This window comes from Nerophis ophidion, unplaced genomic scaffold, assembly GCF_033978795.1.
Source record: "Nerophis ophidion isolate RoL-2023_Sa unplaced genomic scaffold, RoL_Noph_v1.0 HiC_scaffold_42, whole genome shotgun sequence".
NCBI lineage: Eukaryota > Metazoa > Chordata > Actinopteri > Syngnathiformes > Syngnathidae > Nerophis > Nerophis ophidion.
Window position 1 is genome coordinate 47811 of NW_026906964.1, and position 27707 is coordinate 75517.

Here is a 27707-nt window from a genome sequence, read left to right on the forward strand (position 1 = left end):
AAGATGGATTAATAGTTGTATTCAGTCTTAAAAAAAATATTATATGGCTCTTATGGAAATACTTTTTAAAATATTTGGCTTGTATGGCTCTCTCAGCTAAAAAGGTTCCCGACCCCTGGCCTAAGGGATCGAAGGTCCGTAATATCATCGCTTATGTGCAGTGATTTCCCCAGACTCTCTGAACCCTTTGATGATTATACGGACCGTAGATGGTAAAACCCTAAATTCCTTGCAAAAGCTCGTTGAGACATGTTGTTCTAAAACTGTTCGACAATTTGCTTACAAATTGGTGACCCTCACCCCATCCTTGTTTGTGAATTACTTAACATTTCACGGAAGCTGCTTTTATACCCAATCATGGCACCCACCTGTTCCCAATTAGCCTGCACACCTGTGGGATGTTCCAAATAAGTGTTTGATGAGCATTCCTCTACTTAATCAGTATTCATTGCCACGTTTCCCAACTTCTTTGTCATGTGTTGCTGGCATCAAATTCTAAAGGTAATGATTATTTGCAAAAAAAAAAAAAAGTTTATCAGTTTGAACATCAAATATGTTGTCTTTGTAGCATATTCAACTGAATATGGGTTGAAAATTATTTGCAAATCATTGTATTCCGTTTATATTTACATCTAACACAATTTCCCAAACTCATATGGAAACGGGGTTTGTAGTACTAATTTGCATCCTAAATGCAAAGTTTTTGCATGCAACAGTGAGATATAACAGAGATGCACTTCTGGTCATCGGAAAACCTCACTTCTAGTCTGACGGACTTCAACTTTCTGCTACGACGAGAGCCAGCTAACCACAAAACAACCACAACAAGACGGCGGGGCTACATGCTAGGCTAAAGGCTAGAGCAGTGGTTCCCAAAGTGGGCGGTGGAAAGATCTGGGGGGGGCGGTGAGGAAGAAGGGGGCGGCAGTCCGAAGTCGAAGTCAGAAGTTCGAACGTTGGTTTGACGATTTGTACACAACACGTGCAGCAGGACGAGTCAGTGGACGACGCATCAGGGTCCGGTTACCACACGCCGCTCTGGCCCAGTCAGATCCGACAGCATAGACTACAAAAGCAAAAGCTCAGGTTTGTAATTTCAAGCTTGTAATGTTCAGAATTTTATCTTAAAATAATAACCGCATTCTGGCGGTCAACATCATCTTGAGTTAAGTCAACATGAAATTGGGGACTCGCCAGAACGCGCCGTGTTGTGTTGTGTTGAGCTGGTTAGGGTGCTGCATTCACTGATATATATTGTTACCAATATATTGTGTGTATTGTACACACCTGGATGAACTGCACAGAGACATGTTTGAGAGATTTGAGGACATTTTATTGCTTGAAATACCAGACTGGCTGATCAATCCATTCCTAAATGTCGACGGTGAAGAAACTGGAGTGGCAGAGGAACAACTGATTTCAATTCAAAATGACATTGAGCTAAGGCCAAAGTTCAAAAAGTCATATCAAGATTTTTGGTTACAAAAAAAAATCTCTGACTGCTATCAAGTGCTGTGGAACAAGGTCAAGATGTACTTTATTGCCTTCCCAACATCATATTTAGTAGAACGGGGTTTCAGTGCAGTCGCCTTGCTTCTTTCCAAGCAAAGAAACCGACTGAAAATTACTGACCGCGGGGATCTACGACTTCTTCTTAGTGAGTTCCAGCCTGATGTTGAGAAGCTTATGTCCCTGCACCAAGCACATCCATCCCATTAATATTAAGTGTGAGACAATGAAGGTTACTGGTGGAATGTTTATTTACCATTCTATGTTGCTGAAACAGTTAAAACTGCTAAAAAATAAACTGGTTTACTAAATTGGGTTTTATTTGTGAAATACACATTTGTGTTTAACCTTTCTCTTTTCAAATTGCAGCATACCAAATATCAAGAAAGAGGTGTTTGTTTCCATATGTGTCTGTGGGGGTGGGCGCTAGCAATTCACTGGGGAGCCAAGGGGGCGCCAGCCTGCAAAAGTTTGGGAACCATTGGGCTAGAGCTACACAACCACCACTACCTAGCCTGCTGCTAGCTAACGTGCGCTCACTCGACAACAAGCTGGATGAGCTGAGAACCAGGACTACATCCCAACGTGAACTGAGAGAATGCTGTGCTCTTATTTATGCGGAAACCTGGCTTTCGGACAGCATCCCAGACTCTGCTATCCAGCTAACAACACACTCAGTCTACTGTGGAGACCGGACAAAGGCTTCAAGAAAGGCGGAGGCGGGGTCTGTGTTTACGTGAGTAACAGCTGGTGCTCGGACGTACAGGTGGTTGAAAGACACTGCTCGGACAACATTGAGTTGTTGATGGTGAAATGCAGACCTTTTTACCTGCCAAGGGAGTTCAGTGCAGTGTTTATACTGTCTGTTTGCATCCCGCCACGGGCGGACTCCACTACAGCGCTAAAGCTGCTGCATGACGTCATCAGTAAACAAGAGACCGCACACCCTGATGCTGCGTTCACGGTAGCTGGGGATTTTAACCACCTAAAGAGTGTCCTCCCAAAATACCATCAATATGTGAACTTTACTACGAGGGAGATAAACACCCTGGACCAGGTGTACTGCAACGTGAGGGGAGCCTACAAGGCTGTACCCAGACCACACTTTGGACTATCTGATCACATCTCAGCTTTTCTATATCCAGCGTACAGACAGCGTCTCAAGCAAGCCCCCCCCCAGTGAGTAAAACTGTTCAAGTTTGGAATGATGACACTGAACTTGTGCTTCAGGACTGCTTTGGGAGTACAGACTGGGACATGTTCAAAACTGCTGCTCAGAGGGATGATGGTACTGTGTATTTAGAGCAGAGGTAGGGAACCTATGGCTCTAGAGCCAGATGTGGCTATTTTGATGACTGCATCTGGCTCTTAGATAAATCTTAGCTGACATTGCTTAACATGATAAGTAATGAATAATTCCGCTGGTAATCACAGTGTTAAAAATAACGTTCAAAATATAAAACATTCTCATACCAAAGTATTGCAAGATCTCGCAAAACATCCATCTCCCTTTAGGGGCTCCGTATGATTGTAAACAGAATAGAGGACAAATATTCCAGGCAGATTTTAAGAATTTAAAATCAACAAAATAATCATACCTGTCATTTGCATTTGAATATATGGGTCAGTTCTAAGGAATATAAGGGATTGTCAACGTTTAACGATTTTACTTGTCTTTTTTCTCTGTCTTGTGCTGTGAATCTTTTAAAATCAGTATTAGGGGCGGCATGGCTCGGTTGATACAGTGGCTGTGCCAGCAACTTGAGGGTTGCAGGTTTGATCCCCGCTTCCGCCATCCTAGTCACTGTCATTGTGTCCTTGGGCAAGACACTTTACCCACCTGCTCGCAGTGCCCGCCCACACTGGTTTAAATGTAACTTAGATAATGAGTTTCACTATGTAAAGCGCTTTGAGTCACTAGAGAAAAGCGCTAAATAAATATAATTCTCTTCACTTCACTTCATACATTTTAATCCATTCATCTGTTTTCTACCGCACCTGTTCAAGAAGTCGCATTAATGGTAAGAAGCATTTTATTCATCATCGGTGAGCTTCCGAATGAAACTTTTATTAAAAAAGAATAAGAGACTTATTGTGTGAAGATCTGTCACTTCATTTCTGTTCGTGCTTCTTTGTTTTGTATTTACTTCCCATCAGTGCTCTTATTTTGTTTCCATTTCCTGTTTGTACCGCTGAGCGCTGTGTTTTTTCCCCTTACCTGCTGTTGGTTGGCCGCCGGTCCACACCTGCTGCCAATCAGCATGTTTCTATTTCTGCTTGTCTTGCGCGTTCCTCATCTTACCTGTTCTTCGCTCTCCTGGTTCCTGCATCTTGGTGCCACTACAACTGCTGCCATGCGAGTTTGTGACATATTATACTCTATAAATGTTGATCTTACTTAATAATGCAGACATTTTGTTGTATTCAGTGTTAAAAAATATTATATGGCTCTCACGGAAATACATTTTAAAATATTTTGCTTAAATGGCTCCCTCAGCCAAAAAGGTTCCCGACCCCTGACATAGAGGAACATGCTTCCAGTGTAACTGGCTACATCAGTACGTGTGTGGAAAACATTGTTCCCCAAAAACAATACAAGATATACCCAAACCAAAAACCCTAGATTAATGTTCGGTCCAAGCTACATGCCCGCTCCACTGCATTTGTCTCAGGCAACGCTGAGGACTAGAATAAGGCCAGATATGACCTGTGTAAATCCATCAGCGAGGCCAAGGGACAATGCAGACTAAAGCTGGAGGGATTCTACTTCAACACAGATTCCCGGCGCATGTGGCAAGGCCTGCAACACATCACAGACCACAAGCAGGGGAGCAGGGGGGTCACAAACAGCCAACGCTCACTGCCAGATGAGCTGAATGAGTTCTATGCCCGCTTCGAGGTCCACAACACCAACCAACAGAGAGGGGTTCTGACCACGGAGCCCACGCAGGACCCACCGCTCACTGTGACAACAGCAGAGGTACGTACAGTTCTGAAGAAAACAAACCCACGGAAGACAGCCGGCCCAGATAACACCTCTGGCCAGGCCCTCAGGGTGTGTTCATCAGAGCTGGCTGACGTACTTGCTGACATATACAACTTGTCACTAACACAAGCTGTTGTGCCCACCTGCTTCAAGACCACCACCATCGTGCCCCTGCCAAAGAAAAACACTGTGACCTGTCTGTTGCACTCACCCCAATAGTGATGAAGTGCTTCCAGAGGATAGTCATGTCACACATCAAGAAGACCATCCCAGACACACTGGACCCTCTACAGCAGGGGTCACCAACCTTTTTGAAACCAAGAGCTACTTCTTGGGTACTGATCAATGCGAAGGGCTACCAGTTTGATACACACTTAAATAAATTGCCACAAATAGACAATTTGCTCAATTTACCTTTAATATATAAATCTATGTATATATATATATATATATATATAAATATATATATAAATGGGTATTTCTGTCAGTCATTCCGTCCTAACTTTTTTTTCCTTTCACGGAAAGTTTTTTTGTAGAGAATAAATTGTGAAAAAACACTTAATTGAACGGTTTAAAAGAAGAGAAAATACGAAAAAAATGAAAATTAAACTTTGAAACATAGTTTATCTTCAATTTCGACTCTTTGAAATTCAAAATTCAAACAAAAAAAAAGGAAGAGAAAAACTAGCTAATTTAAATCTTTTTGAAAAAATTAAAAAAATTATTTATGTTACATCATTAGTCATTTTTCCTGATTAATATTAATTTTAGAGTTTTGATGACATGTTTTGAATAGGTTAAAATCCAATCTGCATTTTGTTAGAATATATAACAAATTGGACCAAGCTATATTTCTAACAAAGACAAATCGTTATTTCTTCTAGATTTTCTAGATCAAACATTTTAAAAGAAATTCAAAAGAATTTGAAATAAGATTTAAAATTGATTCTACAGATTTTCTAGATTTGCCAGAATAATTTTTTTGAATTTTAATCATAATAAGTTTGAAGAAATATTTCACAAATATTCTTCGTCGAAAAAACAGAAGCTAAAATGAAGAATTAAATTAAAAAGTATTTATTATTCCTATTTTCTTTCTTTCTTTCTTTAGTTTATTTCGAACATGAATATTTACAACACAATACAATACAGACAATAAAAATTATTTACAATAAAAAAAAAACTTGAACATTTATTTAAATTGTCAGGAAAGAAGAGGAAGGAATTTAAAAGGTAAAAAGGTGAATGTGTTTAAAAATCCTAAAATCAATTTTAAGGTTGTATATTTTCTCTAGAATTGTCTTTCTGAAAGTTATAGGAAGCAAATAAAAAATAAAAATGAATGTATTTAAACAAGTGAAGACCAAGTCTTTAAAATATTTTCTTGGATTTTTTAAATTCTTTTTGAGTTTTGTCTCTCTTAGAATTAAAAAGGTCAAGCAAAGCGAGACCAGCTTGCTAGTAAATAAATAAAATTTAGAAAATAGAGGCGGCTCACTGGTAAGTGCTGCTATTTGAGCTATTTTTCGAAAAGGCCAGCGGGCGACTTATCTGGTCCTTACAGGTGACCGGTGCCCGCGGTCACCGCGTTGGTGACCCCTGCTCTACAGTTTGCCTCCCGGCAGAATCGGTCCACTGAGGATGCAGTCAACCCCGTCATCCACACCACCCTCACCCACGTAGAGGGCAAGGACACCTATGCCAGGCTATTATTCATCGACTACAGCTCTGCTTTAACACGGTCATCCCACAAAAACTCACTGCTAAACTCCTCACTGTTGGTCTGACACCAACTCTCTGTGACTGGGTCCTGAACTTTCTCACAAACCGGCCCCAGTCAGTCAGAATCGGCAACCAGACATCAGGCACAAAGGTTCTAAGCACAGGGACCCCACCCACCCCCCCAAGGCTGCGTGCTGAGCCCCCTATTGTACACCCTCTTCACACACGACTGTGTGGCCTCCCAGAACAACACCACTATCATCAAGTTAGCAGATGATACTACGGTCGTCGGACTGATCACCGGGGGATCTGAGGCAGTGTACAGAAGGGAGGTAGCGGAACTGGTGGCCTGGTGTCAGGATAATAATCTCTCCTTGAACACAAACAAGACCAAGGAGATGATTATTGACCCATGGAGAAGGAGTGCACAGTACACACCTCTGTACATAGGGGGGACAAAGGTGGACAGGGTGAAAACCCCATATTTATACTGTTGACTGTCAATCAGAATGTGCAATAATGTTATGTTACTTACTGTGCCTTGTATATACATTTTTATTTTTTATTTTTAGCTAAGTACCGTGTGACTTGTTGAAGGGTGGACTAGCAAAGTAAGATTTTCATTGTACGGCAAACTGTTTAACTGTGCATATGACAATAAACAATCTTGAAGCAAAAAGTGATTTGATGTAATATTTTGATATTTACACATCGCGTATTTACACACACGCATTTTACTAGAATACCCTTATGAGCATTACATATATCAATATCAAGTACCTACTGTACTGTTTACTTGTTGAAATACCCTTTTTAGAGCAAATATCTGCCCAACTGACCACTTGGTTGCTGCCAAAATTGTATTTTAAGTAATAGTTTGATATTGACACATCTCATCTCTGCATATTTTACTAGAATACTCTTATGGACATTACATATATATATAAATAAAGTACCTACTGTACTGTATACTTGTAGAAATACCCTTTACAAAGCTAAAATATACCAAAACAACCACTCTGCTGCTGCCAAAATTTGATTTCAAGTAATATTTAGATACTGACAAATCTCATCTCTGCATAGTTTACTAAAATACCCTTATGAGCATTACATATATCAAAATCAAGTACCTACTGTACTTTTTACTTGTTGAAATACCATTTTTAGAGCAAATATCTACCCAAATGGCCACTTTACTGCTGCCAAAAATGTATTTTAAGTAATATTTTGATACTGACACATCTCATCTCTGCATATTTTACTAAATACTCTTATGGGCATGACATATATATGAATCAATTACCTACTGTATACTTGTAGAAATACCCTTTACAAAGCTAAAATATACCAAAACAACCACTTTACTGCTGCCAAAAATTGATTTCAAGTAATATTTTGATATTTACACATCTCATCTCGGCATATTGTACTGGAATACCATTATGAGCATTACACATGTATAAACCTAGTACCTACTGTACTGTTTACTTGTTGAAATACCCCATTTAGAGCTAAAAACTACCCAATTTGCTACTTTACTGCGACCAATAATCGATTCCAGATAATATCAACAATAATAACAAAATTGTCAGAATAATTGTATATAAGTTATAAAACAACTTTGTGTTCCATTGAGTTCAGGTCCCCTGCGAGAAGACCCAAAACTGTCTTTCATCTTATCAAACAAAAGGCTTGTAAAACTCCACTATCTGCGATGGGATGCAACATGGAGGTGTCGGTTTCTTTGATCTATTGACAGCCACAGGAGACCTTTTCTTGACCTGAGAGCTACAAAGCGGAGAGGGAGCAGACCTGACGCAGCACAAGGCACCTTTTCTTTTAACTGTTTATGATCGAGTGCGACAGCCATTTACGACCCCCCTCCCTTTAGAAACATCTGAAGCTATGTAATCAGAAAAGCCCCAAATGAAAGAGGACGCGTGGAACTCCCTCGTCAGAGCGTGGTGGGAAACTGTACGAAGTTGCAGCCCAGACGTTTCTCCTCATGAGCTAAATTGAATCCTGTCTGTGTTTGATTTCTTTGCTCCTTGTCTTGTTTAATAGATGTCATCGGCAAAAATGTCAAAGCATATCTCTGAAACACAATATTATACATTCTGAAAACGATAGCAAGAATATACCTACAAATTTCAGAAAACGTCACGAGCAAACACTTTGTTTAAAAGGTTTTTACTGCCTTTTTAGCCCTTTCCTCATCGCAGCCACCCCCTCGTCTTCTCCCCCCCAGCCATGGTTGCAACCCCCTACTCCTCCACCAGACATTAGTCATCTTTGTGGACCAGGTCAGAGGTCAACTGAGGAAGCTGCGTCCTAGAAACTATCTGGTGTGCACTATGTAATATTTAAGTACAGTCTTTTATTTTCCAATCAATTCATTTTGTAACATGAATTGATTAACGTGGACCCCGACTTAAACAAGTTGAAAAACTTATTCGGGTGTTCAATTGTACGGAATATGTACTGAACTGTGCAATCTACTAATAAAAGTATCAATCAATCATTCAATCAATTCCTACATGCAAACACAGTGTTGATGTTCAAACTGTGTGTAATGCAACAGTATTTAAAATTATTAAATATACTCGTTAAATAATGTGTCCTCCTTGTTTTTAATGAATAATTAAGGCCTTTTATGCTACTGTATTTTAATGCTGTTCATGATGGTGGTACTTGGAAATCCAAGTATTTTCTGAGGTGGTACTTGGTTAAAAAAGTTTGACAACTACTGACGTAATGACATTGTAAACTAAATTGGCAGACACCTTTTTGTTTTACCTAAACGACGTCTGCTCATACATCGCGCTTCTAACGAGATCCCGTCACCCCCCGAGTAAAAAGGTTCCACAACTGTTCACGTTTTACCATCTCATCTTATTTTCCATCATGTGAATGTTGGAAGTGGAACTAAATATGATCTCTGAGAGGGGTACACATTATTACCAAAGCAGGGCCCCCGTCCACATATACCAGCGTTTCTCAAAGTGTGGGGCGGGCCCCACCTGTGGGGAATAGAGACATGACAGGTGGGGCGCGAGGAACGGGAGGGAATTTCACTTAAAAACATTTTTTCATTATTATATTCTTGCGGCGGCAATGACCAAGAAGAGCGCGGAGTTGGAATATAATTACAACACTTTATGTACATATTTATATCATATTTACATAATATGTAACTACAAGCTCCATTCACAGACAGAGTCCCACTGCTTTTATGAGCGGTCAAGCGAGTCAAAAGCCGAAAATGTTTTTTTATTTTTTATTTGTGGCGGCCGTAATTCTTTCGTGGCGAGCCGCCACAAATAAATGAATGTGTGGGAAACCCTGACATGAATGTTACTTGATGTTCAATACATTTGAAAATGTTAAGCTTGGCATTAGTGAATTATATTTATATAGCGCTTTTCTCTAGTGACACACATAGTGAAACCCAATATCTAAGTTACATTTAAACCAGTGTGGGTGGCACTGGGAGCAGGTGGGTAAAGTGTCTTGCACAAGGACACAACGGCAGTGACTAGGATGGCGGAAGCGGGAATCGAACCTGCAACCCTCAAGTTGCTGGCACGGCTGCTCTACCAACCGAGCTATGCCGCCCCATTAGCGTTCTGTTGTGGCGATGGGGGCAGGTGGGGCTTGAAAACTCCCCCTTGTCCAAAGTGGGGGATGACAAAAAAAGTTTGAGAACCACTGACGTATACAATACTACTACATATCTGATGAAAAACAACATTATTTTTGTTTTTTTAATTATAAGTGTGCCAAATCACCTCTATTTGGACATTATCTAATGCAGGAGTGTCCAAAGTGCGGCCCGGGGGCCATTTGCGGCCCGCAGCTAATCGTTTACCGACCCGCCACACATTCTGCAAAAATTGCAAAATTGATAGTATTGCAAAAATTCAAAAACACATTTAAAAAAAGTGGAATGAGGTGAAATATAATGAGAAAACGTGGCAATGTTGACACAAAGCTGCCATGCAGGCAGTTTTTTTTCCCTCGTGTCTTTATTTGTTTTTTTTCCCCATGTTTTATGTAGAAAAATATTGCATATGTTGTGTGGTTGCCATATAAAAACATCAAAATTTGGACAAAAGAGCATAAAATAAACTAAATAATAGTTCAAACTTAAAATCGACAGATATATCCGAAGTTTATCTTTAAATGTAAGTGTTAAAAGTAAAAAAAAAAAAAATCTAATAAAAATGCATCACTTTATGAGTGGGGAACCATTCGGATCTCAAATATATTTAGTAGGATTTTATTTAACTTTTCACTGTGAGTACTCAAAAATATTAAATAATTAAAATCAATGGTGTCCTGCATTATTGATCTTTGAGGGCTTGAATTGATAAATAAAGGAACTCTCCTGAAGGAATCAATAAAGTACTATCTATCTATCTAAATACTGCATATTTCAGTTTTACGATGAAAAAACAAGTTGTCTTTGACTGAAAAGGCACAAAACCTTATTTGTTTTACTTTATATCAACCTCAAGTTGATATAGAGATTTACTGTAAGCCTTAAATAAAAAAAAATAATAATAATTTGACCTTTTTTTTAACATTTTAGTGACTGAGACCCTTTATGCTCCCCAGGAGCCCTAAGGATTAAAAAAAAAAATTCATATATTTTGTTATGGTTTGAAAATGAAAAATATCAAAATGGCCCCTGCATGCTTACATTTTTCCGTGTTCGGCCCTCTGTGGAAAAAGTTTGGACACCCCTGATCTAATGGAAATGACTGCTGCAAACACGTCATGTTCATGATGAAATATAAAGTTAGTAAAAATGTGAGAGTAAGAAGTAAACAAACCTGTTCTGTGTAACACAACTTGAGCTTTCTTGAAAACAGCCTCCAATAGTTGACGTAGTCTCTCGTTCTCTTCTTTTGTCCGAGAAAGTTCCTCTTTGTACTCTGCTATCGTTCTTTCGCACATTTTCACACAACAAAGTTCTTCCTCATACTTTGCTATCGTTCTTTCGCACATTTTCACACAATCACAACACTTTACACTCACACTTGATCTTAACTAAGCGATGTGTTGATCAAATCCGCGTCTCTTTGTTAGCGGCTAACAAGCTAAGCTAACTAGCATGCTAAGCTAATTGGCGCGCTCAAACAACTATCAAGCTAAGCGGGCCTAATAATCTCCAAATGTGGCTGAGACGAGTGAGTTTATCCTGACACGGAGGATGAATAAAGTGTAGTTAGTAGCGATGTGAGGAGATGTGCCGAGGCTTAGAAGCGTGTGTGGAGAAAAGGAGGACTTTGCCGCAAAGCGCATGTCTTCCAAGCATGCATCCGTAGGGGCGGGGCCTGAGTCATAGTTGTGATGTTTTGGGCTAGGGAGTATAAGAACTACACTACCCAGCATGCAACAGTAGTGACGAGCATGCGCGGTAGCCCCGTGAAGTGGTGTCGTATGTCGCCATGCAGACAGCTAGAATGTGGTTATGAGCACGCTGTGTGAGTCAACGTTGAACACGCCTCGTCTGCATTTATTACAATTAGACAGACAACACAATAAGTGCATTAAAAACCGTACTAGTTAATTATTCTCATACATACATGATTTAAAGTAAAATACGGTTTATATATTTGAAATATCATTTTTGATTGATTGGTTGATTGATACTTGTATTAGTAGATTGCACAGTACAGTACATATTCCGTACAATTGACCACTAAATGGTAACACCCCAATAAGTTTTCAACTTGTTTAGTCAGGGTCCATGTTAATCAATTCATGGTACAAATATATACTATCAGCATAATACAGTCATCACACATGTTACTCATCATAGTATATACATTGAATTATTTACATTATTTACAATCCGGGGGGTGGGATGAGGAGCTTTGGTTGATATCAGTACTTCAGTCATCAACAATTGCATCAACAGAGAAATGGACATTGAAACAGTGTAGGTCTTACTAAGTAGGATATGTACAGCCAGCAGAGAACATAGTGAGTTCAGATAGCATAAGAACAAGTATGTACATTAGAACAGTGGTCCCCAACCACCGGGCCGCGGAAGAATTTTTTATAAAAAAAAAAATAATAATAATAATGTTTTTTTGTTTTTTTTTATTAAATCAACATAAAAACACAATATACACTTACAACTAGTGCACCAACCACAAAAAACTCCCTTTTTCATGACAAAACGTCCCTTTTTCATGACAAAGAAGAAAAAAAAAAAAAGAAAAAAAAAAGGTTTGTCCCGGTGGGATTTCTCCATCAGTTGCTTGGCACTCCTGACAGCTCTTTCCGCAAGTCCATTCGACTTGGGAAACTCTGGGCTACTGGTGGTGTGGATGAAGTCCCGCTCCTCAGCATATTTCCTGAATTGCTCACACTTGTACTGTCTTACATTATCAGATAGCAGTGTGTGTGGTGTACCGTGCAATGAAAAATGTTATTTCATTTTGGAAATTACAACTGTCGCTGTGATGTTTTGTAGGTCAATTTCAAACATCTAGAATAGGAATCAACTATCACCTGGTAGTGTTGTCCACGCCATTCAAAAATGTCTGTAGCAACTGTGACCACGGAAGGTCTGGAACTGGATGGAGATGAAGTGGTTCTTTCTGCTGATGTGGTTTTGTGCTGCTGCACACTGTGCAAAAAAGTAGTTCTTTAGTGATGTCTCGTGACATTGATGGCCAAAAGATGATACCTCTTGCTCTGCGTTTGGTCGCTTCAATGCCTGGGTGACCTTTGTGTACAATCTTAATGTACTCTTTTGTAGTGACATTGGAATGACTGCTTTCTGCCCTTTCATGACAATTCCATCTTCCACAGTGAGTTCGTCTCTGTAGGGGAAGAACACTTCAATGGCAGGCTGCAGCTGAGTCTTTCTGGCAGGCCATCTACGCTGGATAACTGTACTGAGTCTGCATTACTTCAACCTCCTCCATGTGCTTCTTGAGCTCTTCCAGGCGGGCTGTAGAAATGTAGCTCACAGACATGATGTCGAAAGAACCACTATCAGATGGGCTCTCACTGTCTGTTGCATTAGGGGCTCTTGAAAGAGTGTCAGCCAAGTACATGTGCTTTCCTTTTTTGTAGATTAGGCTTATGTCATAGCTTTGCAAGCGTAGCAGCATCCGCTGAAGACGGGCCGGGGCATTGTGAATTGGTTTCTTCAAGATAGTCCCCAACAGTTGGTGGTCAGTTTCTACTATGGTGGCCTTGCCATACACATAGTCTCTGAACTTGGTGCATGCAAACACAACAGCTAGAAGCTCCTTCTCAATTTGAGCGTATTGACTTTCTGTTTCTGTAAGGGTGCGGGATGCAAAGGCTACTGGCCTTCCATTTTGCATGAGGCAGCTCCTAGTCCAAAGCATGACGCCTCACAGGTCAGCCTGACTGGCTCTTTGACATCTTAGTAGGCCAATACTGGTGGAAAGGAGAGACATGCTTTCAGGCGGTCGAAAGCATCTTGGTGTTGCTGGAACCAGCACCATGCGGTCTCTTTGTGAGTCAGCTTCCTCAGTGGCGTTGCGATGTCACTGAGGTTTGGAATGTGCTTGCCAAGATAGTTAACCATTCCCAGGAAACGTTGAAGTGAAGTGACATCTGTGGGAAATGGCATGTCTGTGATAGCAGCAGTTTTGAAGGGGTCAACTTTCAAACCTTTACTTGTGAAGATATGACAAACGTAGCATACTTGGTCAAGTCGAAATTTGCATTTCTGCGGGTTGAGTTTGAGGTTTATTTCCTTCACACGTTCAAACACCTTTTTTAGGTTGGCGTCATGCTCCGCCACATCACAGCCTCCGATGATGATGTCATCGACGATGACTGAGCATGGATATCCAGCAAAGAGCTGATCCATTGTGCGTTGGAATACTCCGCTTGCTGAGTTAATGCCGAAAGGCATGCGAAGGAATCTGTAACGTCCAAAAGGAGTACTGAATGTTGTCTTCATTGAGGACTTCTTGTCCAGGCGGATCTGCCAGAATGAATTTTTTGCATCTAGCACTGAAAACATTTGTGCTGCTACCTCCTCCACACTTCTCATGGGGTGGTGGGGCCGTTTTAGTGCTTCATTTAAAGGCCTACTGAAAGCCACTACTACCCACCATGCAGTCTGATAGTTTATATATCAATGATGAAATATTAACATTGCAACACATGGCAATACGGCCTTTTTAGTTTAATAAATTGCAATTTTAAAATTCCCGGGAGTTTCGTCTTCGAGACGTTGTGTAATGATGACGTGTAGGGAAGACGTCACAGGTTTTTAGGATGTATGAGCGCTGCACACACACACAGCTAAAAGTTGTCTGCTTTAACGGCATAATTATACAGTTTTTTGGACATCTGTGTTGCTGAATCTTTTGCAATTTGTTCAATTAATATTGAAGAAGTCACAGTAGAAAGATGGAGTTGGGAAGCTTTAGCCTTTAGCCACACAAACACACAGTGATTCCTTGTTTAAAATTCCTGGAGGTGAAACTTTCCTATGGATCAGAGCGCGGTCAAGAGAACATGGATCCCGACCACATGTCAACCAGCAGGTTTCAGTGGGAAAATTGTGGTTAAAAAGTCAGTTTTTACCGGAGAAAAGCTGAGCTTGTGCCATCCATAGCTGCCGTCAACTCCCCTGAGACACTGCGCGTCAAGACATTCGTGGCGACACCCTTCCGACTAGCAGGTAATTTTAAACTCACTAAAACACTAGCAACACAATAGAAACATAAGGGATTTCCCGGAATTAACCTAGTAAATGTGTCTAAAAACATCTGAATCTGTCCCAATCCAATCGCGTTTTTTTCTTTTTAACTTTTTTTAAAATTATTTTTTCTAGTCCATCGCTATCAATATCCTCAAACACGAACCTTTCATCCACGTGTGACTGCGTGGGTTCCCTCTGGGTACTCCGGCTTCCTCCCACTTCCAAAGACAAGCACCAGGGGATAGGCCCCTCCCACCTCAAAAGACATGCACCTGGGGATAGGTTGATTGGCAGCACTAAATGGTCCCTAGAGTGTGAATGTGAGTGTGAATGTTGTATGTCTATCTGTGTTTGGCCTGCAATTTGTCCAGGGTGTACACCGCCTTCCGCCCGATTGTTGCTGAGATAGGCACCAGTGCCCCCCCCCCCCCCCCCCCCCACCCCCGCGACCCCGAAAGGGAATAAGCGGTAGGAAATGGATGGATAGATAGATAGATAGATAGATGGATAGATAGATAGATAGATAGATGGATAGATAGATAGATAGATAGATAGATGGATAGATATAATATATATAATGCCAAAGAAAATTTAAAAAGAACATGAAAACCTCCCACATTCTAAAATACATTATAAAAACGATTAACATCGAAAACAAAAAATAATATCATGAGTGTAATATTTATTTTGTTTCTTTTTTGTCTTTCCTTATGCTACTGTTGTTTGAATACATTTTTAAATATTTAAATATTTTTACGGAAATAAGTTTTATGTCTTTGTTTTTTAAATTTGAAATGGACAATTTTACTTTTAATTTCATAATAAGTAAATAGTATATAATAAAACAGTTTTACCGGTGGTGGAAAGCTGGTTTTACTTTTTTCTCTCGCGAGATTTGGAAAAAGATCTGCTTACTTGTTTCTCTCGCGAGATCTGACAACACTGCGCGCGAACCAAACACGGCGAGGATAAAGCAAGATGGCGTCTGACGGTGAAGACATTATTGCAGTCGTCACAGTTCAGTGTTCTTAATCTGTGCCTCCATGTACACATATATGTCCTTTATTACACTCTAGTAAATAGAGTAAACATCGTTAATAACTGTTTGCATCCGGTTATATTAGTCTGAGCGCACTTTGATGCTTCTCGAGCTAGCTTAGCCTGCTAGTTAGCTTAGCTTGTTAGCTGCTAACAAAGAGAGGCGGAAGTGATCAAAACACATCACTAAGTAGAGATCAAGTGTGAGTGTAAAGTGTTGTGATTGTGTGAAAATGTGCCAAAGAACGACAGCAGAGTACGAGGAGGAACTTTGTCCAACAAAAGAGGAGAAGGAGCGACAACATGAAAAACATCAAGTTGTGTTACACAGAACAGGTTTGTTTACTTCTTACTCTCACATCTTTACCAACTTTATATTTCATTATTCACACTATTCTTAAATAGATTGTCTGTAGGAAGATTAATTGTCATGTGAGGATGATGCACTGATTGTTTTACATTGTTGATAAGAAGGAGACATTGTCAGACACACAATATTTATGAGAGGTTGATGTTTGTAACAATGTGTATCAACATGTTTACACAAAACTCACACAGTCACCGGGGGAATATTCCAGAGAGCAGGTTAAGTGCAAAGTCCTGAGTATGTAAAGCTCGAGAGTTTTACCTCCAAAAATAAGAGAGGTAAGACAAAGTCAGAGCCAGTTACCATGGTGACTGACGCTGTAAACCTAGCCTGCTAGCTGGCAGGTTTGACAAGTTATATATGTGTGTCAAAGCATACTGACCTGTTATTTCCTTCATGTCGGTGCACCCTCCCTGAGATCGGTAGGTTGTGAGTTCAAACCCCAACCCAGTCATACCAAATACTATAAAAATGGGACCCATTACTTCTCTGCCTTGCACTCAGCATCAAGGGTTTTAATTGGGGTTTAATCACCATAAAAGTTATTCCCGGGCGTGGCCACCGCTGCTGCTCACTGCTCCCCTCACCTCCCAGGGTGTGATCAAGGGTGATGGGCCAAATGCAGGAAATAATTTCCCCACACCTAGTGTGTGTGTGACAATCATTGGTACTTTAACGTTTTAACGTGTCTGTGATTGTCAAAAAAACAAAGCCTGATCTAAAGATGACATCTTGATCTCATACCATCTCAAACCAATTGACTGTTCATTATTAAGTGAAATGTTTTATAGGCGCTTAAATTGGTCTTTAACCAAGCAACACTGTTTTATTCAGTTACTCAACTAATCGGAAACATTACCAGTAGAACACTTGATTAATAACATTTTCAATAGCCACAGCCCTATATTTCATGTACAATTTAATATTTAGCATGTAGGAGTTAAAATGTGTTTTGTTTGTGTCCTGTAGACATCCATCAGCTGATTGGACACCAAGAAGAATGTCTCCCTCATCTGCAGGGGGACAGTTTCACTTTAGAGTATCCACAGCTCTCAAATTTTAAAGGGGACAAGGAGGTTCCACAGCCCCCCTATTTCAAAGAGGAAGAGGGGGGAGAGTGTCCTGTAGGGCAGGAGGAGGCTGATGTCAGCAAGTTTCCACTGACTGTTGTCTCTGTGAAGACTGAAGAGCATGAAGACAAACCACCTGAGTCCTCACAGCTTCATCACAGTCCAAGTAAGCACAACATCCACATATCATCTAATACAATGTTTGTGACACATGTTCATCCGGGGGCCACATTTATCACTAAAGATGGAGATATATTTGCTTTTTAACACCACCATTTAAATATGAATGCTCATCAATCATCAACAGTGTAATTGCTGGGGTGTAACCATGTGACCTAGAGGCCGTCCTCCTTACCTCACGTGGTCAAATGAAGGCAATCATTCAATATGGCTACTGTTTATTTACCTTTAGCAGCACATATGTCAGCATATTTCAAAGGTTTAGTGGTGAAGATAAGAGATGTACACCAAGTACCATTTTTTTAGTACTGGTTCCTAATTATGTTGTCCATGAGGACCGTGAAGATTCTGGACTAACGGCACAACTATTTGTATTTTTAATTCCAGCTGACTGACGTAACTATGATACATTTTCACATTGAGTTCAGCTGCCGCTGCTACACATTACAATCAGCTTTGAATAATGACAAATAAGGAAGCAACTACGAGCAAAAGTTTGATGTGTGTGTTATTGAGAAGAAGATGACATAACTGCATTTCACCTTGCACTGCACACATAGTTGACTTCTTTTAATTTTCCTGAAGGAATCAATGAAGTACTATCTGTCTATCTATTTAAGACTTCAAATAAACAGCTGCTGATAAAAGACTTCCCTGCTTTAAAATGTTACAGAACATCATGTTGGAGGTGTTCAAACTCTTGTGCTAATAGAAATCTATTTAAAATGCCTTTTTTCCAGGTTTTTATTTCCACAAATGACATGTAGTACCGACAAGAGTACTGATAAATACTGGTATCGATAAGGAATATTTATTAGGGTATCATATCCATGAATCTATAAATTTACATCCCTACTGAAAATACAAGCCAGATATCTTAAAAAAATAAAATCATTTTTTATTTGGATTTAGTTACTACTCCGGTGTCCAGCAATGTCTCAACACCGTTGAGAGATGAATTAATGTAGTTTATTTTTACTAATTAGCTATGTTTTGTTGATGTTAAACATCAGAATCAGACACATTTTTATTAACCCCCGAGGGGAAATTAAAATGTTCAGCAGAATCCCATTCAAGGTCAGACAAACATTCTAGGGAGACAGAACAGGATCGCTGACGGGTCTGCCAACTTGCGGCGCCCCTTGCAAAAAAGGTGAGATACATACAGGTAAACAAGTGGGGGCAATGAGAGAAAAAAAAAATTGGTCCAAGCCTGGGCCCCTGGAGAGGGGGTCCAGACTGAGGCCAAGGGAAGAAAACAACTCATTGCCATAGCACACATTCCTCTTTCATGTGTGTAAGAGGGAAACATCAAAGAGGACAAAGAACATTAAAAGAGCAGAGCTGATGCAACCAGCCACTTCTACATACATACATGAATAAAAAGTAAAAGAAACATATACACTGTGGTGGCTTTTGCGATGTTCCACATCATTGTCTGTTGGGGTGAAGGGAGCTTGGCCAGAGACGGGAGCAGACCCAACAAAGCAACCAAGAGAGCCGACTCCACCCTCGGCCGCCGACCAAGTCTCGGCCAGTGTCCAGTCCGCATGGATGAGTGAGGATACGTCCAAAGAGACCGAGGTGTCCGATACCTGCTCATTCAGCCAAGACACTGTGAAGCTTTTCCGTCCCGGCGCTCAGTGCTAGCTCCGCAGTCCTGTCTCTTCATCTGCATCTCCTCCAGTCTCTCCAAACGGACTCTGGTGTGGCAGAAGCCCAGCAGCTGGTCTCCATGGCCAAAAGGCTCTCAGGAGGCAGATCCAGAAGTTCACAAAAAAGCACCGCAGAAGTCACGAAAGTGCCACCCCTTGTCACACAGTCCCAAAAGGTCCGGACCAAAAGGCAAAAAAAAAAATAATAATACATATATATATATATATATATATATATATATATATACATATATATATATATATATATATATATATATATATATGTATATAAACATGAAAAGAAGAAGGAAACACAAAAGGATGACACAAGAGCACAGAGTTCCTGCCAACAGCAGCCACTACAGGGTCGCCATCTTGGGGGAAAAAAAAAAAAAATGCAGCATACCAGCTACAACAACACACAAATCATAAAAGTTTCCTAAAGGAAAATGTTCATATTTAAATAAGTAGAGTAAATAAATCATAAACAGGATTTTACAGTTTAAATGCAAATGTTGATGCTCCTCTTAGACACTGTTCTTTGTTCTCTTTCGGGTGTACAAGCAGCTGTCTTGTTTGTATGTAAGTGTTTTACTGCTGTGTTTATTTTTTTCATGAGTTTTTGTATTGCTTCGCTGATGTACCGTATGGTTTTGACATCTTGAAAGTCAACGTGGGGACTGATGAGATCCTCAGAGACAGAACAGCGGCAAACAGCTTCCCGCCAAGAAAAAGAAGAGGGCCAAGAAAAAAGTGTCGGCCGACAAGGGCAAGAAGAGCGACGCCCAAGCGGGACGCTCCTCGTCCAGCCCCAAGAAGTCCAGAGCGGGGAGCAAGTCCAAGGCCATCGTCATGGACTCCAGCACAGACGACGAGAAGCATGACGAGGAAGAGAAGTTGACGGCGAGGGACAAGTGGTCGGAAAAAGAGGAAGAGTCGTTGGAAAAAGAGTTGAAAACTTACCTGCAGGACTAAGTGTGCACTTGGATCTTCAATCCGCCAAACTCTTCCCACATTGGAGGAATGTGGGAAAGACTAATTGGCATCACGCGCCGTATCCTGGATGCATTGCTCCTTAAGGAGGGAGGCTCTCACCTTTCTCATGAGGTGCTCACCACTCTCATGGCTGAGGTCATGGCAATTATAAACGCAAGACCTCTCATTCCAGTTTCAACTAAACCAGAGATGCCAGCAATACTAACACCTGCAACCTTGCTGACACTGAAGAGAGACGTCATATCTGCACCGCCAGGAGACTTCAACGTGAAAGACATCCACTCACAACAATGGCGGCAAGTCCAATCTCTCTCTGATAGATCCGGGAAGCGATGGAAACAAGAATACCTGTCAACCATACAAACTAGGAGAAAATGGTATGCAGAAAGGCCTAACCTGCAAATTGGAGACCTAGTACTACTGAAAGACGGCCAGGTGAGAAGAAATGAATGTCCCACTGGACTCATCGTCAAGTCTATCACCAGCCATGACAACAAAGTAAGAAAAGTAGATGTTAAGATCATCCGACAAGGTACTCCAATAATCTACACTAGACCTGTTTCAGAGGTTGTGTTGCTCCTTCGTAAAGAGACTGTATAGTGGTATAAAACATTATACCAAGCGGGGAGTGTTATGCCCGTTTGATTGTGGACTATTACTGACACCTTGTGGCGATGGGAAATGCTGCGCGTCATTAGTTTGGGCACTTCCGGTTTACTTTGGGCACTTCCGGTTTACGATGTTTGTCTAGTTCATAAACAATAAGAAGTAGTCGAGTTGTGTTAACTCGTACAAGCCTTGGAAAAGATAAGTCTGTAAGTAAACTGTTTAACTTGTTTATGTAACTCAATACTAAGGTGGAAAGTTGCTAAGTTTGATAGTAAGATGTGTATTGAAAAACGATTTTTGGGCACTAATTTAATGAATGTTTGAGGATTTAAAATGGCTGCTGGTCGCATATTTCCACCATCGAAATAGTTTCAACACTCAGCAGTATTTGTTTGGCGATAATGCTGTATATTTGTGTGAAGCTAATGTTTAGATATTGTGCATAACATTTCAGTATGTTAATTGAATCATATAGCTTATACATTGTCATTGTGTGTATTTCAGTTTTACAATAATAAAAAATAAAAGTTAATAAATAAAAAGAAAAGTTCTTCTTCAATTTCGTTTTCGCTATCTGCCTCCATACTCCAACCATCCCTTTCAATACATGCGTAATCTGTTGAATCGCTTAAGCCGCTGAAATCCGAGGCTGAATCCGAGCTAATGTCGCTATATCTTGCTGTGGTAACCGCCATGTTGTTTGTATTGGCATCGCTATGTGACGTCACAGGAAAATGAACAGTGGCTTCGCACATAGCCAAAATCAAGCACTTTAAAGGTTTTTTTAGGGATATTACAGGACGGGTAAAATTTTGAAAAAAACTTTGAAAAATAAAATAAGCCACTGGGAACTGTTTTTTATTGGTTTTAACCCTTCTGAAATTGTGATAATGTTCCCCTTTAAGAAAGTCAGTGATTTCACTCTAAAAGTGGGTGACATTGTTATCACCAGGAAAGATGAGATCACCTACCTAGGTTCCATTCTAGAAGCTAATCTTTCCTGTGATAAAATGGCAACCAAGGTAATCAAAAAGATCAACCAAAGAACGAGATTCCTCTACAGAATCTCCTCTCTGGTCAACAAAAGCACCTTGAAGATTCTAGCGGGAACTCTCATTCAACCCTTTTTCGATTACGCTTGCACCTCCTGGTACCTTAGCACCTCCAAAACCCTCAAATCTAGACTCCAAACATCCCAGAATAAGCTAGTCCGGTTACTTTTAGACCTCCACCCCAGATCACACCTCACTCCAACCCACTTCTCCAAAGTGGGCTGGCTCAGGGTGGAGGACAGAGTAAAACAACTTGCACTGAGCCTAGTCTATAAAATCCGCTACACCTCCCTAATACCGAAATACAAGTCCAACTACTTCCTTAACGTAAATGACCGCCATAACCACAACACCAGGGGGAGCTCCACAAACCACGTTAAACCCAGATTCCGATCTAACAAAGGTCTTAACTCATTCTCTTTCTATGCCACATCAATGTGGAATGCACTCCCAACAGGTGTAAAAGTAAGTGCATCTCTATATTCCTTCAAAAGCGCTCTAAAACAACACCTCCAGGCAACTTCAACCCTTTACTAATAATCTCCTCCATTTACATCCCATCTCCCCGGATTATAAATAACCTAATGTAAATAATCAAATGTACTTCTAATGTACATACTTGTTCTTATGCTATCTGAACTCACTATGTTCTCTGCTGGCTGTACATATCTTACTGTAAGACCTACACTGTTTCAATGTCCACATTTCTCTGTTGATGCAATTGTTGATGACTGAAGTACTGATATCAACCAAAGCTCCTCATCCCACCCCCAGATTGTAAATAATGTAAATAATTCAATGTATATACTATGATGATTAACTTGTGTGATGACTGTATTATGTTGATAGTATATATTTGTACCATGAATTGATTAACGTGGACCCTGACTAAACAAGTTGAAAAACTTAATGGTGATGTTACCATTTAGTGGTCAATTGTACGGAATATGTACTGAACTGTGCAATCTACTAATACAAGTATAAATCAATCAAGCAATCAAATTCAGAAAATGAAGACTTATACTGTGATTGAAAACAAATGTATTTAAGGAGTGTAAGATTGTCATTTATGTCCCCTGTGGACGACTGAGGAAGTGCCTGCTCTAAAAAAAATTCTTAATCCCCACTATGTTCTGGGGACGTAAGAGGGCTGACGTCACCGGATCAGATTTATTCTATTGACTCCGGGGGAGTCAATAGAAGAAAAACAAAAAGGATTACCAGGCGTGTATGGTGAGTCCTGGACGAGTTGAAAGTGGCTGTGTCTGTGAAGGGGTGATGGTGGAGTTAGCTACGCGACGCCCTTCGCCGCGGCTTCCGCCTCTGCCGATGCGTGCGAGGGGGTGAGACGGGGCGTTGCCGGACCCAGTGAAGTCAAGCGGGACTTGGAGACCTCCAAGCCCCAAGATCATCTCGACATCCAGCGCGCCGCGGAATGTCCCAGCCTGCATCGCTTGGGCTAACCTCCACGTTATCCTGTCGAATTCTTCGACTTCCGCTGCGAGAGAAGCTTCATTAGCTCGGATTTTACTGTGACATCTTGCTGGCATCGTGGTGAAAAGCTGTTCTCTCGTGGGTGCAGTGGAGGATGGAACACAGCGTGAGGATAAGGACAATGATTTGTTATACACTACAAAAACAAGCTACGAACAAAAAACACTTGCATTAGGCACTAAAGACAAAACAAACAGAACTAACGTGGAAGCTAGAAGGAACAAAAAGCGCTAGTATATAAACTAGGGACAAGCAAACAAACAAAATAGCATGGAAGCTAATCGTAGAACAAAAAGTATTTTACCACAATCGGGAAATGCGACGTCATCTGTTGCGTGTAGCAAACTAAAGTCCGAGAACAAAAGGCAAACAAAGACAGGCATATATAGGGGCAGAAATAATCAACAGTCCGGGGTCTTGTTGTCGTATTTTACGCTTCATAATGCGCCACACATTTTCGATAGGAGACATGTCTGGACTGCAGCCGGGCCAGGAAAGTACCCGCACTCTTTTACTACGAAACCACGCTGTTGTAACACGTGGCTTGGCATTCTCTTGCTGAAATAAGCAGAGGCGTCCATGATAACGTTGCTTGGATGACAACATATGTTGCTCCAAAACCTGAATGGACCATTCAGCATTAATGGTGCCTTCACAGATGTGTAAGTTACCCATGCCTTGGGCACAAATACACCCTCATACCATCACACATGCTGGCTTTTGAACTGTGCGCCTAGAACAATCCGGATGGTTATTTTCCTCTTTGTTCCGGAGGACACCACGTCCACAGTTTCCAAATATAATGTAAAATGTGTACTCGTCAGACCACAGAACACTTTTCCACTTTGCATCAATCCATCTTAGATGAGCTCGGGCCCAGAGAAGCCGGCGGCGTTCCTGTGTGTTGTTGATAAATGGCTTTCGCTCTGCATAGTAGAGTTTTAACTTGCACTTACAGATGTAGCAACCAACTGTAGTTACTTACAGTGGTTTTATGAAGTGTTCCTGAGCCCATCTGGTGATATCCTTTACACACTGATGTCGGTTTTTGATGCAGTACCACCTGAGGGGTCAAAGGTCCGTGATGTCATCGCTTACGTGCAGTGATTCCTCCAGATTCTCTGAACGTTTTGACGATTTTACGGACCGTAGATGGTAAAATCCCTAAATTCCTTTCAATAGCTCGTTAAGAAATGTTGTTCGACAATTTCCTTACAAATTGTTGACCCTCGCCCCATCCTTGTTTGTGAATTACTTAGCATTTCATGGAAGCTGCTTTTATACCCAATCATGGCACCCACCTGTTCCCAATTAGCCGGCACACCCGTGGGATGTTCCAAATAAGTGTTTGATGAGTATTCCTCAACTTTATCAGTATTTATTACCACCTTTCCCAACTTCTTTGTTACGTGTTGCTTGCATCAAATTCTAAAGTCAATGATTATTTGCAAAAAAAAAAAAATGTTTATCAGTTTGAACATCAAATATGTTGTCTTTGTAGCATATTCAACTGAATATGGCTTGAAAATAATTTGCAAATCATTGTATTCTGTTTATATTTACATCTAACACAATTTCCCAACTCATATGGAAACCGGGTTTGTAGAATTAGCTTTCATCATCTTAGAGGTGAGAAAACAGTTCAGTATGTCAATATAGCAGCATAAGCTAGTTACTTCTGTGATCAATGCGCCGCTAAAAGTAGGTCCTTAACGTTAGCGCTTATAATAACAATATCATTAATACTTGGTTAATATTCAGGTCACAAAATGTAAAATGAGTATTGTTGGCAATTTTTTTGGATGTTTTTTTGGAGGACTTTGTGGGTCTAATAGAGGAGCTCCCATTGACTCCAATGTTAGCTGATTTTTTGCTCATGATTATTTAATAATTAAAATTCATAAAAGTTTGAAACAAATGTCTTACATAAGGATTGTGAATGATAGGTGACATTTTAAAAAAGTGCAGTTTCCTTTGAATTTGTCAGATAAGTAAACAGTTCTTCAAATTAAAGATGTAAAACAATTGAGGTTGTTTATAGATATTATCCACTATGAAGTTACAGTAAAACTAAGCACACAAGGGAAAGTAAATAAATAAATGAATAAATGGGTTGTACTTGTATAGCGCTTTTCTACCTTCAAGGTACTCAAAGCGCTTTGACACTACTTCCACATTTACCCAGTCACACACACATTCACACACTGATGGAGGGAGCTGCCATGCAAGGCGCCAACCAGCACCCATCAGGAGCAAGGGTGAAGTGTCTTGCTCAGGACACAACGGACGTGACGAGGTTGGTTCTAGGTGGGATTTGAACCAGTGACCCTCGGGTTGCGCACGGCCACTCTCCCACTGCACCACGCCGTCCCTAAAAGTACATTCATATACACATAATGTACACACGTGTAAGAATCATGTTAACCACCAAAATATTGTCTCGTTCTCCTAAAGCCAATATCGAGTATCCTTTGGTGAGCTGACCGTATCGTCACACCCTTAGTTAAAAGCACACCATCCCCATGACATGACACTTCCACGTGATGTAGAACAGTAGTCCCACATTTTAAACATACACACACATCTGAAGAATATTAAAATTAAATATATTTGGTGGGCCAAACAAAATGACTCGACGAACCAATGTTTGGTATGGGCGATATGACCTCAAATCTATATCCTAATAACAATATGTCACAATATATAATTTGATATATGATTGAGAATAGAATAATTTCAAAATAGGTACACAAGCTCCTAATTTGGCAGCTGACATATGCAGTAACATATTGTTCGTTTCTAATAGTATTATTTTGTCAAAACAGTTATTATTAATGTACTTGTTTATTTACTGTTAATATCTGGTTACTTTATTTGAGAAAATAATACTGGAAATGTAATATTTTACTGCATATTTCAGCAACTAAATTAGGAGCCTGTGTAGCCTGTTTTAAAATGGTTCTATCAGTAATTCTAAATGAAATACTGTATCGCAAAATCAATTTTAAACCATATCGGTCATCCATAGTAAAAAGTCCTGTCCTGGTTTTTGTTTCCTTTCCTGTGAATAATGTTGTAAAGAGCAGCGTGTTTGTGCGTCACTGAGATTTCAAGACAGTTCATACGATAACTTGTTTTTCCTAAGTGCATGTAAAAGTACTGAATGCATTGTGTGACTGAGCAGAGATGGTGTGTTTGTCTTGCAGATGTCTGTGAAGAACATCTTCACCCTCAGCAACAGAAGTGGAGCTTCAGGATGCGGACAGAGGAGCCACAGCCCTTCCACATTAAGAAGGAAGAGGAATACCCACTGATACACCATTTTAAAAAGGAAGAGGAGGACCCACTGACACCCCATTTTAAAAAGGAAGTGGTGGATCCACTGACTCCTCACTCTAAGGAGGAAGAGGAGGACCCAGTGACCCCTTACATTAAAGAGGAAGAGGAGGAAGAGGGCATCAGTCAGCCTAAATGGTTGGAGGAGTTCCCAGTGACTGGTGTCCCTGTGAAGAGTGAAGATGATGAGGTGAAAGGTGAAAGTGAGGAGAGGGGAGGGGGGGAGCCTCCAAGCAGCAGCTCAACACAACACATGACAACAGAAGCTGATGGAGACCACTGTGGAGGATCACAAGCAGACAAGCTCTTAGCTCCACTATCAGATAGTGAGGACACAACGTCACACTCTCCTGACACTGATGATGAAGACTCTAAAGATGATAAGACATGTCACACTGACAACACTCACTTCACATCTTCTCACTCTCACAAAACTTTTAAATACCATTGTCGTCTGAAAAGACACATGAGAACACACACTGGAGAAAAACATTTTTCTTGCTCAGAATGTGGTAAAGGTTTTACACGAAGTCAACATTTGAAAGTACACATGAGAACACACACTGGAGAAAGACCTTTTTTATGTTCAATCTGTGGGAAAGTTTTTATTCGAAGGTACTATTTAAAATCACACATGAGTACACACACTGGAGGAAAACATTGTTCCTGCTCAGAATGTGGTAAAAATTATACTCAAAGCCATAATTTGAAAACACACGAGAATAGACACTGGAGAAAAACCTTTTTCATGTTCAATCTGTGGTAAAAATTTTACTCGAAGGCAAAATTTTAAAACACACATGACAATACACACTGGAGAAAAACCTTTTTCATGTTCAATTTGTGTCAAAAATTTTACTCAAAGGCAATCTTTGAAAGTACATATGAGATTACACAATGGAGAAAAAAAATGTTTCCTGCTCAGACTGTGGTAAAAGTATCGTACTAAATCAAAGTTTAAAAGTACATATGAGAACACACAC

General features: G+C 40.4%; 2 protein-coding genes across 3 annotated transcripts in view; one reads left to right on the plus strand and one right to left on the minus strand.

The window, feature by feature from the left end:
- The window catches only part of LOC133546752 (gastrula zinc finger protein XlCGF57.1-like), a 732377-nt gene that overhangs the window by 7493 nt on the left and 697177 nt on the right, over positions 1-27707 (minus strand). Inside the window, exon 1 of one of the 2 annotated variants that reach the window (XM_061892564.1) lies at positions 11053-11538. The exons of the other annotated variant lie outside the window; for it this stretch is intronic. Within the exon in view, the coding sequence (XP_061748548.1) occupies positions 11053-11227 (175 nt within the window). The 5' untranslated portion in view covers positions 11228-11538. Of the gene's footprint in view, positions 1-11052; positions 11539-27707 lie in introns of those variants that run through there. 2 annotated transcript variants of the gene reach the window in all.
- On the plus strand, positions 15888-27577 carry LOC133546761 (zinc finger protein 316-like). The gene is made up of 3 exons (XM_061892583.1): positions 15888-16301; positions 17302-17568; positions 26595-27577. The coding sequence occupies exons 1-3, from the start codon at positions 16199-16201 to the stop codon at positions 27488-27490; spliced, it is 1266 nt and encodes a 421-aa protein (XP_061748567.1). The 5' UTR covers positions 15888-16198; the 3' UTR covers positions 27491-27577.

What these genes read in the sequence shown, in the direction of transcription:
- LOC133546761 (XM_061892583.1), top strand. Translation starts at nt 16,199, where the DNA reads ATGTGCCAAAGAACGACAGCAGAGTACGAGGAGGAACTTTGTCCAACA. An exon ending in AGTTGTGTTACACAGAACAG is followed by an intron (nt 16,302 to 17,301) that starts GTTTGTTTACTT and finishes TGTGTCCTGTAG; the next exon opens with ACATCCATCAGCTGATTGGA. An exon ending in ACAGCTTCATCACAGTCCAA is followed by an intron (nt 17,569 to 26,594) that starts GTAAGCACAACA and finishes TTTGTCTTGCAG; the next exon opens with ATGTCTGTGAAGAACATCTT.